At 36.4% G+C, this 17,017-nt stretch overlaps 1 protein-coding gene across 2 annotated transcripts in view; it reads left to right on the top strand.

Moving 5' to 3' along the window:
• ADAMTS6 (ADAM metallopeptidase with thrombospondin type 1 motif 6) overlaps positions 1 to 17,017 on the top strand; it is a 274,639-nt gene that overhangs the window by 183,526 nt on the left and 74,096 nt on the right. For both annotated transcript variants that reach the window (XM_057541697.1, XM_057541698.1), the window contains exon 15: positions 14,974 to 15,076. In XM_057541697.1, the coding sequence (XP_057397680.1) occupies positions 14,974 to 15,076 (103 nt within the window). The remainder of the gene's footprint in view (positions 1 to 14,973; positions 15,077 to 17,017) is intronic.

Raw genomic sequence — 17,017 nt, 5'->3', positions numbered from 1 at the left:
CCAAATTTATATTTTCATCCCAGACTTCTTCCGTGGATTTCAGACTCATATCTTACCATTTATTAGACTTTTAATAGACATGTACTATTTAACATGTCCAAATGCTGTCTCCAAAACATTTCCACAAACATGTTCTTCCAGCAGTTTTTCCCATCTCATATGTCAGCTTCATCTGGCTCAAGCCAAAAACCCTTGAGTCATTCTTGATTCCTTCTCTGTCTCACAGACTATATCCAGTCCCTCAGAAAATCCCATTGGCTTTGCCTTCAAAATATATCATGAATCTGACTTCTTCTCACTGCCTCTACTGCTACCTACCACCCTTTCACTGGATTACTCTAAGGAGCTTTTTCAGTGGATTTCCAGATACTACTCTTGCTCCCTACAGTCCTCAGTGTAAGAGGCAGAGTGATTCAGTTTCAGTATATCCTTTACCCAAGACCTTTCGATGGCTCCCTGTTTTACTTAAATCCAAAGTTCTTACAAAGGCCTGCAAGGCCTTCACAATCTGGCCTTCTATTACTTCTCTGAACTCATCTTTTATTATTTTCCTCCTTATTCACTCTGCTCCAACCACACGGGCCTCCCTCATTGTACATGCCAGGCATGCTCCCAACATAGGGCTTTTGCATTGGCTGTTCCCTTTGCCTTGTATACTCTTCCAACCCAAATATCTACATCGCTAACTCCCTTACCTCACCTTTACTCAGCTGTCATCTTCTCAATGAGGCCTGGCTTGAATACTGTATTTAAAGTTGCAACCCTCCCTACTCCCTACAACCCTGGGATTCCTAGTCTTCCTTACCCTGCTCTATTTCCCTCATACTACCTCTAACACACTCTATAGCTTATTTATCATATTTAATTCTATAAAATTTACATCTTGAATTCATTACATGTAGCTTCAATTACAATTATTATATTGTTTCCAGCATTATTTATTCATTCACTCAACAAATAATTGAGTGCTTACTCTTTATCAGACTGTGATAGAGTGAGAGAGGCTCTGCCCTCAAGGATTTTATAATTTCTTGGGAAGTTGCAGAAAATCACAATGCAGGGTGATAAGTGATATGATATGATATGATATGATATATGATATGATATGATAGAGTAAGTATGGAATGCTGTAAAAGCATGTGGAATTGTCACATAGCCTAATTAGGGATTTAAGGATTTCTTCCCATGGGAAGCTAAAGATCTGAAAGGGCAAATTGTAGCTGACCAGAAAAGAAAGAAGTGACAATGAAAGCATTCTAGGCACAAAGAAAATTAAGTGCCAGGTGGGTAGGTTAAAAGATTTAGCCTCAGATTTATGCTTTAGATAAAAATGGGTTAGGGAAAGATGAGATTACAACAGAACAGTAAACAAATCAAGAAGAATTTAAGGATACTGGTGAGAATGACGTGCTGAGCCATGCACTCTATACTAGGGAATGACAGTGGAGTCTAAAGAAGGCTAACGGGGAGAAAATTAAGGATGTAACTTTGAAAAATCCATAAAAATTAAAGAACCAGTGTTGTAGGAAAAACAGGGTGAGAGAGAGAGCAGGTGAGGGGATCAGAGAGTGGAATGTATTTGAATTTAAGATATGAGAAGTGAGACTGTTCTCAGTGGGAACAAATCTGGAGTGTGGCCATGGGAGTGCATGCCTAACCTTGAGTGGAGGTGAAGGAGTTCTAGGAATGTTAAGGCTAGGGAGTTTGGGGAGTCTTCCGTGTGGATATTGGATTCACTCAGGATGTTATTAGGACTTGGAGTGTGTAGTGAGACTGTGAAGCAGGTATCAAGCTCTTTAACAAATGAGGGGAAATGACCATCATAAGGTTAGGAGAAAGCAGTGATGAAACTAAATAGTGATTTGGATGAATAACATGAATCTCGGAAAATAGAGGTTTTATGCAAGGGAAGAAGAATGGAGTACCTACTGCATATTAGACTGTGTTAGGTAGGAGTGAGAAAGGCAAACCCACCTCTCAATTCCCATCTATTTCTGTTATGTAGTTGTAGGGGTGGGCACACATTTTGGGTCTAATAACACAGGTGCTATACAATATGAATAATGTATGATAGGTAACAGAAAAAGGAAAAAAAAGTGCCAGACACACATGCCAGGCTTGTTGCATTTTACCCATGAACTATGTTTTAGATGCTCAGATTGTAGAGTTTGTTATTGGTAGATTGACATTTCTATTACTATCTTTGTCTTCTGTTTCAGCTTTTTGCAAATGTTAAGGAGATATATTTAACATATATGTATCATGAATATACAAATAATTATGTTTTCTTCATTAATCTTGTCTCTACTAGTTCAAAATTTGAGACAATTCAGTTACCACACCAAAATTTATTTTCACGCTATCCAAGTTAATAAAGCGGTCTGAACATAAGTTGTATAAACTGGAGCCTTTTAAAATGTAATCTAATACATGAAAATTTAAACTTTCAAAACACGTAATCTAGCCCAGCACTGTCCAAGAGAACGTTCCTCAATGATGGAAATATTCTATCTGTGCACTGTCCAACCTGGTAGCCAGTAGTCAAATTAGCTTTTGAGTACTTGAAATGCGCCTAGTGCAACAGAAGAACAGAATTTTTAAGTTTAACTAATTTAAATTTGAATAGCCACATGCGGCTAGTGACAACTGTACTGGGCAGCACAAAGCTAGTCTAGCTATGCAGTAGAAAAATAACTGTTATGAAGAAGATTGTATCTGTTAATCCCAAATCCCTAATTTATCCCTCCCCCTTCCCCTTTTGCTAACCATAAGTTTGTTTTCTATGTCTTTGGATCTGTTTCTGTTTTGAAGCACAGGGGACTATATTCAATATCTTATAATAACCAATAGTGAAAAAGAATCTGAAAAAGAATATATATAATATATATATATAACTGAATCACTTTGCTGTACACCTGAAACATTGTAAATCACGTATACTTCAATTTAAAAAAATTTAACAGTATAAAAAGAAGACTGTAAATATTATGTATAAAATTCTCAAAACAAGTCAAATCAATCTTAGTTCATTTTAGAAACAAACGTGAAATTTCTATTTTTGGTAATGATAGATTATTCTGACAGAAAAATTTTTTAGATTGCTGAATAAGATTTTTTTTTTCACATTTTAAAATCAGCAAAGAGCTGACCAGATAGTAAGGGAAATGCCCTAAGGTCATATTTTTTGAAGGCAAACTCAAAAGCATCAAAAAGGAAACATCAGAGCAACTAAGGTACTCTTACCCTGACAATATTCAGAGAAGAGATTAAGTGCTCCAGTGTGTCTTAAGTATATGAAAAGTTTTTCCCGAAGCTTCTCCCATGCTACCTCAGCAGACTTCCTTCATATTTTATTGGCCAGGAGGCCGAATGCCCACCCTTAACCCAGTCATGGGCAAAAGGAATGGTATTACCATAATTGGTTTTGACTAATCCAGATATGCCCCTAAAATGGGGTTAGAGTCATTTTCTTTTAGAGGTAGATTCCTGAGCAAAAATCAGAATTCTGTTAGCAAGAAAGTAGGGAGTGATAGATATTGAGTATGCCACAGATGTCTGCATCAGAGCTCTTTTAGTTTCCATCTTTACTAGTAGAAGTAGCAGCAACAAAAGTAGTAACGGTAGTAGTAGGACTAGTACTAGTAGTAGTACCAGTAGTAGTAGTAGTGATGGTAGTAGCTGCTGCTAACATTTATTGAGCACTTACTACATACCAGACCTATTATTTTAACCATATTTTCTTTCCATACTGAGAGTTCTCCTCAGTGGTGAGTTGACTTGGTAAGATATTTTTAATTTCCATTTGTTCAATATAAATCTAGAAAAACTATGCTCTAAAGTTGTGTTATAATCTGTTTTGTTAAAGCCTTGTTTCTGCAACACAAATTAGCTCATAAGTGACTGAGTTATTTTGTGCCGCTAAGAAATACAGCAGCTGAAGTCAAACTACGTTTTGACTTTATACAGCTGAACAGCTGATGAAAATTGTACTGTACATGATGACCATTCACCTCACACTCTTCTTTTTGTTCACTTTGGCCACATGCTCTGTCATTTCTGTGTGTGTTATTGTGTGTTTCTGCCTGTTCTTTGTACATTGGCCTCTTGTCTCTATAATGTATAATGTTTTAAATGTTCTTTTTCTTTTTTTCTATAATGCCTGGGTGTCTGTGTGAACTACCCTAATTTAAGGGACTCAAGATAGTATACTTGTCTTTTATCAGATCAGCCTCCTGCCTTAGTGCATGTTTTATTTAATTTAATACTTTACACATCATATTGAGTGACCCTGTAAATAAGATGTGAGAGAAAACTTTCCAATTAGTTAGAATCAGTTTGACAGTCAAGACCTAGAAAACAATTCATAGGCATTGTTGCTTTGTCATTTGTGATCCAAGAGCTTTTCTGGAGACTTAAATAGGGATAAAACAATGGATAAATTCAAATGATCCTAGAAGAATTTTCAAATCAGTGTCCAGAATGAGATTATGTTAGGCAATCAAAGAGTAAGAGCACCAGCGTTCCTTATCTAATGTCATGAATCTTTGAGGCTTGCTCTCTGCTTTCTAACTTAAGCATGTTATAATAGAAAATAGGAAATCTAGGAGATATAAGCCTGATTAACATATATTTGATACATCCTACTTGCATTTCTTTTAAGATCTTGCGACCCATTCCAAACAACCTATCAGTTTGCCGTATAGTATAGCAGTTTTGACCCTATCTTTTCTGTGATTGACCAGCTGGTACTATAGATTACAGCTTAGTTCTTACGTTTTTACATATAATAATAATTATAATTATTATTTATAACTCTCTTATTAGAATTGAATTAGCTTCATTAAAATCACAACAGAATAGAATAAATTAGAAAATCAGAAGAAAAGGAAAAATAATATAAGGCTGGGATCAGTACCTTAAATATGTACCACAAGGTCCTTTCACTCACTAAAAGTGGGCCATAGATTTTGCTCTGAGTTTCCTAGTAACCTGAGTAAAGAAGCAAACACTATCAGTTCTAAGATTCATAATGTCTGATAGCTATGACGAAAGGAGATATATCCACAAAGGAACACTTCATTATTTTGAAGCTTTGATACTTCTCCTATGTGGATCCCTACACTAGTGAATCAGATTGAAACATACAAGGCTGACAGTGTTCTCTCTGCTTAGGTTTGAGGAGAAATTGGACCTAGAACCAATGCAGGCCAGTCTTAAAAAGTGGCAAGCACAAAAACAAGATAGCCACACTTTCTCCCTAATCCCAGTGTAATTCCTACCACAGACTTTTGAAGGGTACAGGAATGGTAAGAAGAGAAGAGCTCTCCAGTGGAAAGACAACAGTGTTCCCATTAAGTCCTGTCCTACTTACCCCAGTTTCAAAGAAAGCGATCCACAGAAATAGAAGAGGCAACTTATAAAGAGAGAATCTTTAAGATTTTAAAATTAAACAGAAAAGCATAGCCAGCTGTAAAATTGGCCTGACCACTCTCAACAGCAACATAACCAGCCTAGAGGCCAAAGGTATTCACACAATAGACTCTGAGGCTGGTTATCTGCATCAGGATGTATTGGATGTGCAGTTTGTTCCCTACATCACCATTGGTCATCCTCAGGAGCCTTCAAAGCCATCTAGAAAAAGATTCATTCTTTGACATTAACATCATGGTCTCTAGGACAGAATACCAGGTAAAGACAACAGCTGTGGCAGGAACAAATGAATACGCTTTTTGCCTTGAAGCTACTGAGAAACCAGGAGCATCTACTAAAGACATAGGATATTTGGATGATGTTTGCTCTCACCATTAAACCAGGAACTTCAATAGAATATTTGGGATCATAAACTAATCTAATAGATATGGTCTTAGGGAACTTGGGTTTGGAGAGCAGAGATTTATGGAAGTCATGATGCTGAGGGTTCATTGTTTGAGGACACAGTTCCCCTCTTAGGACTTAAAGATAAATGATTGATAAGGTCCTGACAGTTTTTATAAATGAGCAAATGTAGGAACTAGCATGATTATCAGGTAGTGCCATTATGAGAAATAAAGACCCCAGATCTATGCTCAATCTTCTAAAAACTGCTTTGCTCAAGAGCTGCTCAAAAAATACTTTATTATGTATATGGAATCTCCCTTTTATTGACACAAAAGAATATTGACTATTAAGCAGGCATTTCTGCTTTCCTGAGCAATTTTCCACTGCAGTGACTGAAACTATCACGCAAAATGTACTCAGAGGGTAAAAGTTGGTGTACATAGTATAAGTATTTTAAGTAGCAGAATTTATAGGTCAGTGTTATAAATACTTGAAAACTTGATATTTGTCAAGAGTAAAAATATTGTTATATTGAGGTTATAAATCAAATTTTATATCAAAGCCTAAAGAAGAAATATTAACTACTGTGCAAAGGACTCTTCTACATTTCTAAAAAGAATGTCCTGGTGTTGCTTGGCTATTTTCCAGAAAATCCTTGTGTTTTTCCTATTCCATTTTATTTGTGATTTGCATGTCTGCTTGATAATGTGACTAGGATAGAACTTCTGGTGAAAAGCCTAAGCTCCACCTTGGCTGAGGTGAAGTCATATTATTCTTGCATCTTAAGCATCTCATTTCCTCCTTTATTTTATGCATCAAAACTATAAAAAATTATGGAGACGAAGGATGTTCCAGGTTATCTGTGGTCTGTTCTAAAATTTAAGCATAGGTTATGTAGTACAGGCACATTTTTTCAGTCAGCTTTGCTAGAGGCGCATGCTGTTCTGCAGTTTTTTTCTTCTTCATTGCGTAAGGTCATTAAATGGTGTCATTGCCTTGGTTGTGGTACACAGGAAAAGTATAGCCTATATTCGGAAGTAGTACTGTAGTGAAAAAAGTATGGACTTTGGATTCAAACTGACTTAAATTTAATCCTGACTCTAACAAGATTGTTTCTGTTTTACCTTGACAAGATATCTAACTTCACTAAACTTCAGAGAACTCCTATATAAAGAGTATAATTATATCAAACTTGCAGGGTTGTTTGAGAATTAAAAGAAGTAACACTTTAAAACATCTAGTGCTATTCCTGGTACTTAATCTGTATTTACTACAATGTAGCTATTACTGTATACACTTATGTTTTATAGATTACAAAGTACTTTTTATATAACCTAATCAAATCTTCAAATCACTTTTATAAAGGGAAGGACAGGGTTTTGTTTTGTTTTGTTTTTTAATATTTTAAAATGAGGAACTAAAGCTCAGCAACAGGCTAGTGTCTTGGAAGGGATTCAGTAAGGCATAGAATTCCTGAGTGCTGCTCTAGCACTCTTAGAACAAACAGATGGAGCCTTTGGGCCGTGGGTGTGGCAAAGTAAGCTCTGAAAGAGTTTGGTCACCTTTGACATTGTCTTACTTCCAGTCTAACCTTACCCTGCAACAGAACCAGATAGCTGAGGACATTATGAAACTACAGACCTTGCCCCCAGGGAAAGGTGTGGGGTAAGTGATGCCAAGGTACAGAGTTGATCCATTAACTAAGTGTTATAACTGTGTCCCAAGTTATAATTAGAAAACATATATGTATCAACCACATTATTCTCATATACTTCAATATACTTATAAAAGTAAACTTTCATATATATGTATATATATGGGTGTGTATGTATATATGTATAGATATATGTATCTATACATATATATATAATGGCAAAAAATAGCAGGAGCAGTGTCATTAATCTTTAGTATGAATTTTATAGAGTGCCTCTTGTTGTGAGAAATAAAGATTCGCTTTTAAGCACAGAATAGAGCTTGCTTATTTATTTTGTTCTTTAAAGCAACATTTAAAAAATCACAAAGTAAAAGTTTGTTTCTTAACATTTTTACAGGCTTAGGGGAAAGGGTCATGCTATGGATAGACGACATTTAAATTAAATTTAGGCCATACAAGGCATATAGAAATAGCTTTAATTTTGAAAACTTGCATACAAGATTATGGTATCAAACATGACAGCTAGATTTAAGTTTGTCTAGACAATGTAGGTTTATCAGGCTTTTGTTTTCTTTTTCTTCAAAAGTAAAGGTACAGTGAAATTACTCCCCCAAAATCAGAAACTATTTGGGGGAGAAAATATGAGAAGTTTTCCTCAAAACTGGGGTTGAAATGATTCACCACATTCATTGAACACTAAATTTAACCTTGGAAATGCCCTTGTGAATTACTTTAATGAGCTAATTAGTACCTGATAATTAGGAAATCAGGAGTTTTGTTTGCAACTTGTAAAAGAGGGTGTGGAAGCAAGGCTTTTGTTAGCCCATGTGGCATCTTTATGTGTATCACTCCTGTCTGGGTGAACAAGCAGAAATATGTCCCTTCTTCACAGTCTCAGGTCAAGTGCATGACTTGCTAAGCAAAGCAAAGGTTGAAATCCAGCCTCCACTTATGCTCCTTCAACTAACAGGGTATAATTGACTAAGAGTATGTTGCTATCCTGAAGAAAAAGAACATTAAATTTGGGGAGTGTAGAAGGTTGGTCTAGTGTAATAGTGAAGAAGCACAAGTGCATCTGGCATGAAAGTAAGAAAGGAAGAAGAAGCAGAAGGTGGGAAAGAGAGAGAAAGGGAGTAGAAGAACAAAATGCCAGTTTTGCTCAGTTTGCTGTGTTCCCTGAGGCTGTAGGAATCCTGGCATCTTCCCAGCCTGTAGGAATGCTGGTATCTTCCCAGCCTACGCATCTTTTTTTAGGAAGAAAAGAGGAAAGGAAAAGGGGGGAAAGAGTTTCATTCTCGGCTTGCTTCTCACTCTTTATTACCCATAAGACATAATACAGTATTTGCAGAATTTTCCTCATTTGGAAAACATTTTGGGATGTATGGCTCTTGAAGGTAAGGGTATTTGGGGTGTATTTTGCAAATGAAAAAAAGAAGGCACAAAGAGATTCCGGGACTTTCCAAGGTCACCTATTCTTTGGGATAAAATCCAGATTACAACTCTAGTAACAGAAATGCTCCTAGACAGTTGGTCAGCAGAAGCTGAGATTTCTTTCTGCAGCAACTTTTATGCCCCAAGGAATTTTTTTTTTTTTTAGATTTATCTACCAATAAAAAGCATAGTCAAAGGAGATTCTTTTAATCTATCAGTATAACTGGAAGCATAAGATAGTCTATAGAATGTGCTAACTTACATATTTCTCTAAAAAAAAAAAGTAGTGAAAAAAGATACTAATATTAACTTTTTGTATCTTTGAAAATACTAAGATCAAAAGATACTGAGACCTGAAGTGTTGCTTTCTGGGTCTATGTGGGGCCCTGCTGGTTACTTTTTAGAAGAAGAGGATGCTTGATAAGTATTAACACTAGGAGGCTGAAAACCCGTCAGGCTTCACATAAAAAATTTGTTGCTTATGCCTACTGTTTTCTGTTGCGGTTTCTGCATAGTGTCAACATTTATTATACTTAAGTAACTTAAAAAGCATTACTCCCTAAACTCTCCACTATTCTTAAACAAAACAAAAACATACTTTATGTAATTTTTCCTTAAGAAATTACTCTTTTCTTTGATCTCTCTCATTCTTTGCAGCCGGAATACACAACTCCTACTGAGCTTATTTCTAATCAACACAGATTCAGAGCATTCACTGAAGGAAACATTTAAATCAAGAGAACAGAACACTAGCTGATATATGCTAGAAACAGAAAGGCATGGGATCAAGTCCCCAAGTCTACTACAGTTTCCAATTACAGCACCTTCCATTTTCCATGTTTTTCTGTGAACATCCGAAACACTCCTGCCTCAGGGCTTTTGCATTTAATGTTTCCTGGAACACTCTTTTCACAGGTTTATATGTAAGTCACTTCCTCAATTTCTTTTAACTCTGCTCAAGTGCCACCTTATCAGAGAGAATTTCTCTTGCTCTACCATTTAAAACAACTCCCTCACCTGCGCCCAGCCCACCCCGCCACCTTAGTACCCTGCTTTATTTTTCTTCTTTCTCATCTCCAACTACAGTGAGCTCCAGGAAAACAGGGACCTAATCTGATTGGTTTATTCTCCAGAGCCTAGATCATATGCTATGTATAAAAGCTTTTTATATATATTTGCTGAATATAAAACAGACACGTAAGGCCAGTTCTTGGTGCCCGGTTTTAAGAGTACTGATGACAAGTTATTATGTCCCCACAGGAAAGCCATCAAGGTCTAGATACCTTTCAATAAGGGATTAGATTTGTTCAGTGTGGGTCCAGAAGAAAGGCACAAGACCACTGGGTTATGGGAAGGAAGACAGATTTTGGCTGAAAGAAAGAACCAGATGATAATTGCAGCTGTCTGAAAAGTATTTGATCTATCTTTCTGTAGATTATGCAGATTGTATGACCACTTTGGGGGTAACTGTACAGGAAGTTTAAGAGTTTTGTGCAAATTATGTTATATTCTGACATCAATTCTTAAAAGTGTATGATTCTGTATTGACTCAAAAATTAATAATTGAGCTTGGTTCTTCTGCAAAATGCTGCCAGACAGATGTATCTATATGTTAACACCCGAAATAAGGGGTTGGCAAATTGCACCTTCTGGGTCAAATTAGGCCCATCGCCTCTTTTTGTAAATAAGATTTTAGTGGAACACAGCCCTGACTGTCATTTACATAATGTTTATGGCTTCTTTCACACTATAATATCACAGTTGAGTAGTTGTAACAGAGGTTATATGGCCCACAAAGTCTAACATATTTACTGTGTGGCCCTTGACAGAAAAAATTTGCCAACCTCTGCCCTTAACCAATAAATTGCAAAATGTAACACAAGGAAACATAACTCTATTCAGTCTCCCGAGTACCACTACCACTACTACCATTTCCTCCTCCTTCTCCTCCTTCTTTTCTCCTTCTTCATCATCATCATCATCAACTATTTTATCTGTAAGATCCAACCATAATAATATAAACCACTCTAAATATTTAAACAGAGGGAATCTAATGCAAAGAATTAGTTACGTGGATAATGGAAGAGGCTGACAAGCCCATAGATCAGCGTCAGCAGAAAGATACCACCACTCCTACCAGAAAAACATAGGAAGGAGGTAGTTTTATTAAAGCCTAGAGGCTGAAATCACACAGCAGAATCTGGAACCATACAATTGGGGGTGGGGGGGGCTGTTGTCTGATGTTGGAGCCACAAAAATATTCTGCTTCTGCCTAAGATGCTGCTTGAGGTAGAGAGGAAATGAGAGAAATACCCTGGCTTCTCCCACTAGTGCCTTCCATTGCCTGAACTCAACCAGAAGTCAGCTGACACAGAGGCCTAGGAAATGGAGCCTGCAGATTTGTTCCCCCGAAATAAAGAGCAGAGCAAGAGAATGGTGAGGAATGAGTCTATGGATGCCTAGACCAAAGACCACACAACTGCTAATGGTTATTGAGTGCTACCAGTACCAGGTACAGAGCTAAACAGTTGACATGAATCCTCACCTACTGAGTAAATGCTAGTGTTATCTCCAGTTTATAGATGAGGCTTGGAAAATTAATACATTGCTGAGGGCTATGAATTAAATACATAAGTTAGAATTGAATCCAGGTCTGTCTTACTCCAAAATTCTTACTTTCAGCCCTCTCATTTTATAAATAAGAAAAAAGTAGTTTGGAGCAGATAAACTTATAGCTGGTAAAGACAAGGCTAGGTCTAGAACCCAAGTTACTCCTATTAGGTTTTCGTACATCTTAAGAACTTCAAAACCTATTGTAGCATTTAGAGAGTCCAGAGGAGGCCCCCACTCAGATGCAGGAAGTGTCTTTGCACCTTGAAACTATTACTAAGCAGCCTTCCTGGACACAATTTACTCAGTTATAAAATGGGATTGTTAATCATAACTACCTTATGAGAGTGTTGAGAGAGCTTAAATAGATACAGATCTAGAGACCTCTGAACAGTGTGCCATGAGATAGGTACTTACTAAATGCTTGGGAAAAGGTAAGTAGGTGTTCTTATTGTTAATATTTTTATTATGCTGAACCTGGGAGTGGTTATCACAGGAAAAGAATAGATCAGAAATCTTATGAAATGTTTATCCAAGTTTGTCATTAAACAGTAATATCCTCCTTTTGGACCTTTTACTTCTCTTCTATCTAGGATAATAATTACAAGATAGTCAAGAATAGGATTTTTGTTTGTTTTTTTTTCTTTATTTTTATTTATTTATTTATTATTTATTTATGGCTGTGTCGGGTCTTAGTTGCGGCACGCGGGATCTTTCATTGCGGCAGGCGGGCTCTTCATTGCAGCGCGTGGGACTTCTCTCTAGATGCGGCACTCGGTCTCAGTAGTTGCAGTGCACAGGCTTAGTTGCCCTGCAGCATGTGGGATCTTGGTTCCCCGACCAGGGATCGAACCTGCATCCCCTGCATTGGAAGGTGGATTCTTAACCACTGGAGCACCAGGGAAGTCCCTGTTTGGTTTTGTTTTAAGTGAGTGGCCCTCGAGATGCCTTAGTTTATTAATTCAGGGCTTTTTTTTTTTTAACCAGTTCTTATCTATGAAGTGTTATCTCTTATGCTTCTATACAGTTCCTTTCTTTCATCCAGGATAGCTGTTGTCCAGCTATTCCCAAAATATGACCTTTTCTTTCCTGTCCCCGTGGCTTTACTTGGCTTCATTTTTAATAGAAGTCCTTTTTCTTTCTTTCTTTTTTTTTTTTTTTTAATATGAAGTAATCTATTTTTTTTTTAATTTAATAGCTACTTTATTTATTTATTTATTTTTGTCTGTGTTGGGTCTTCGTTTCTGTGCGAAGGCTTTCTCTAGTTGTGGCAAGGGGAGGCCACTCTTCATCGCGGTGCGCGGGCCTTTCACTATCGCGGCCCCTCCCATTGCGGGGCACAGGCTCCAGACGCGCAGGCTCAGCAGCTGTGGCTCACGGGCCCAGTTGCTCCGCGGCATGTGGGATCTTCCCAGACCAGGGCTCGAACCCGTGTCCCCTGCATTAGCAGGCAGACTCTCAACCACTGCGCCACCAGGGAAGCCCTCCTTTTTCTTTCTTAACCAGCTCAATTCCTATAATACTTTATAATATTATAAAGAATAAGTATGTATGACACTTTATTATAATTCTTATAATATACTCAAGATTTTCTTCCTCAACGAATATTTCCCTAACTAATCACATGGCACATTGATCTTTCACCTATATACAGCACCTGTAGACAATCTATAATGTGCTGTCATATACTTATTGGCTGAGATAGGGCTGTAGCTTTTCCATTTTTATCTTGTTACTCCAAATAGATTGACAGTCATGCTTGGGTGAAGTTTTGGGTGGTTGGTGCTTTACAAATACTTAAGTATTGTGTGAAAACTTGTGGCTAGATTTCAAGTTACCTGTGTTTTATTAAATTGATGATATTTGCTTAAAAACTAGCTAGTCTTGCTACATGGCAAAGCCACTGACAAACTTGGTCGTTTTCTGGGATTCCCTGAAAATGGCTTGTAAAGGGAAGCATTTCTTTATTCCAAAGATTAGCATACCATGAAACAAAAGACCCTGGAAGCATATCCTTCCAGTGTCATGCAGTATGTAACCTATGGTAAATAGTTATTTTTCATTTTTTTAAAAGGCAAATAAGAAGGATAATTCGACAGGCAGAACCATTAGGTTTAGCATTGTAGTCTCATATTTTAATTTGCAGAAAATATTTTAAAATGCAAGGCTCATAACAGAATGTAGACCTGCTGTCACTATTTTCAGAATATGAGGCTTTGGACTTGATATGGTAGAAATTTTAACCACAGTATAGGAAGTAATGATGACCATGCACATATTTGCACCTTGTGGTCTATTTTGCACATGCTTCAAGGGACCATTTGCAATGTACTGATCTCAGGAAACTGTATAAAGTAAATGTAGAGATCTAAGGGAGGGTAGTAAAATGTCCTCAAAATGATCTCTGAGAATGTAACATACTCGCCATTTATTCACAATTGAGACTTTTATCTAATGACTTATTTTGTTCTGTCATATTTAAGGGAAATGTTTTCCCCACCCATGTTTCAAAAGCAGTACTTTGCTTTTTAAGTGCTACTGCTCCAGAACTCTAAAAGATAAGTCAAATTAGGTCATATTTCCTCAAACACTATGAGAAGTTATACTTTTAATTCTTTGTGAACTTTAAGATTAAATTTAGGATGGCCCTGTGGTATTTGGAATCCAGACCTAACTAGATTGGCAAGATTTTCTTCTCTAAAAAACTTAGGTAGAAGAAGCATTCCAAACTTTTAAAAACAAATAATCCTCTCTTCACCCTCTCAACATCCTTCTCTGCTCCACCACCCAACACATGTACATGTTTTGAAAATTTAGTATTTTATTTTCTGTGATGTTAATAGATTAAATGTAAATCTTAATAAGTCTGAATTCCTTGAATTTAAAGGTGTTTAGACTTGAGGCCTAGCATTTTGCCCAGTTCATTCCACATCTTAAAATATGGTTTTTGTCAGGGCTAGACAGTAAACAGCTATAGTAGTTGGGATCCAAACCACAATTAATAGTGCTGAATGTCATGTTACAAACCTGCCTCTTAATTTCTTAAAATAAAGAGCTGGGAGTAGCTGTGGCAACTGGACCTCAAATACTGTTACCGAAAAGGATTTTGTGTTTTACTTTCTTCATCTAGTTTTTATGTCTGTTTATAAGGAGATACCTGATGGATTGATTGCCAAGTGGACTATGACATGCATCTGAGTGTAAAAGTTGTATGGAAACTGTTTAACACTTAACTTTGTTTAAGTCACTTCAGTTATTTCTTCTGTGGCTAAGATTACAATTCAGACACTTCAATCAGAATACTGGTTGTAAAACAGTAAAGCAAATGCCAGAATTATAGCCAGTTTATAAGGGAGTGAGCTAATGTGATGGAGTTCAGGCACTTTTAATTTTAGGGACATTGTCCCTTGGTTTTGGTATTTTTCAACAATCATACTATTTATGATTTTATTTTATTTTAGCCATGTCCTTTGGGGGCCCGAGATTTTCGAGAGAAACAGTGTGCAGACTTTGACAATATGCCTTTCCGTGGAAAGTATTATAACTGGAAACCCTATACTGGAGGTAATGTATAACCTGGCAGAGTTTTCATCATGCTTGAGAGCTTTGCAAATATAAAGGAATATATAAATATATACAAACATGCCTGTACATTCATATACATACTAGTAAAAATTAGTGTTTGCAAATCACAGGAAAGTGCTTCTAGTACTATAAAGGTCTCGTGTTTTACTTTCCCTGTAATAAAGTTAATATGTTAGTACAAATGATCAGAAATCATTTTTTAAAACCCAATTCTATTTAACAAGGTACAAAGTTCCTAGAAATGATGTAAATCCAAATAATATTTCTGAGTTCTTGAGACTTCCTTGGGGTGTATAGACATTATATTATAATAATTTACAATTATTGAATATGTGGAATTATCACCCTAAAAACAAATTATAACGATATAAATCAACTCAAAAGAGGCCAGGAAAATCTGTGTCTTTCTTGGTCACAGACCAAGGATCTTTCCATAGATGATTATTGTTCTTTTTTAGCGAAACATTTTTTGCTCTTTATTTTAGACAAGTATCAGACGCTAATTGCTCTGTAAGCACAAGAAGTTTTCTTACGCTCCCAAAATACAAACTAAATTTTGTTAAAATTTTCTCTTAGAAAAATAGAATGTACTCTTAAAAAAACTTTTATTTATTGTTTTTCCAATATCTTAGTTAGTCTTTTGTTTTTTTTCTTGGCCATGCCACACGGCTCTCGGGATCTTAGTTCCTCAACCAGGTATTGAACCCAGGCCCCAGCAGTGGAAGCACCAAGTCCTAACCACTAGACCACCAGGGAATTCCCCCAACATCTTACTTTGAAAACTTTCCAACATAGAGCAATATTAAAACAATTTTGCAGTGACAACTATATACCCACCACCAAGATTCTATCATTAATATTTTTAATATACTGTCTTTATTACATGTCTAGTCATCTCTCTATCCATTCATTAATTTATTCTGTTTTTCAGGTGCATTTCAAAGTAAATTGTAGTCATCAGTATACTTTCCTCTAGATGCTTCAACTTGTATAAGTTTAACCACAGTTCAATGTTTATTTTCTTTTTTCTTTTCAGGGAAGATTATGTACAATGAAATGCACAAAACTTAACTGTACTTTCCCTGAGTTTTGACAAATGCATACACCTGTAAAACCTTACTGAGTTATAGAACATTACCATTACCTCCAAAATTCTCCTAGTCCTCATACTTCCTCCCATTTAGTAGCTGCCTCTACCTACTTCCAAGAGGCAACGAGTTCTGACTTTTTTTCCTTACCATCAATTAGTTTTTTCTGTTACAGAGCTTCATGTAAAGGAAATCATGGCATATTTACTCTTTTATGCAAGGCTTCTCTAAGCCTAATGTTTTTGAGATCCATCAATGTCCTTGCAAATGTAATTAGTTCATTCTTTTTTATTGCTGAGCAGTATTCCATTGTACTAACCAGTTTGTTTATCCATTCTGCTATTGATGGAAACCTGGATTGTTTCTAGTTTTCAGCTGTTATGAATAAGCAGCTATGAACATTTGTGTATGTCTTTTTGTGGGCATATGTTTTCATTTCTCTTGGGTAAATACTTAGGGGTGGAATTGCTGGGCAATAGGGTAGCTGTGAGTTTAGTTTTAAAAGAAACTGCCAGATGTTTTTCCAAAGCGATTGTACCAGTCACACTCCCATCAACAGTGTATAAGAGTTCTGTTTGCTCCCCATCCTTGCCAACATTTGGTGTTTTCAGTCTTCTTCTGGTGGGTGTATAATGTTGTCTCAATGAAGTTTTAATTTGCATTTTCTGATCATTGAATATGTTGAGCATGTTTTCATGTGCTTATTGAGCATTTATATATCTTCTTTTATAAAATGTTTGTTCAAATCTTTTACCTATTTTTTTTGAATTTTATTTATTTATTTTTTATACAGCAGGTTCTTATTAGCCATCCATTTTATACACATCAGTGT

This window comes from Balaenoptera acutorostrata, chromosome 2 (assembly GCF_949987535.1).
Source record: "Balaenoptera acutorostrata chromosome 2, mBalAcu1.1, whole genome shotgun sequence".
Taxonomy (NCBI): Eukaryota; Metazoa; Chordata; class Mammalia; order Artiodactyla; family Balaenopteridae; genus Balaenoptera; species Balaenoptera acutorostrata.
The sequence above is the reverse complement of the archived record's forward strand: the minus strand, read 5'-3'. Positions and strand labels throughout refer to the sequence as shown.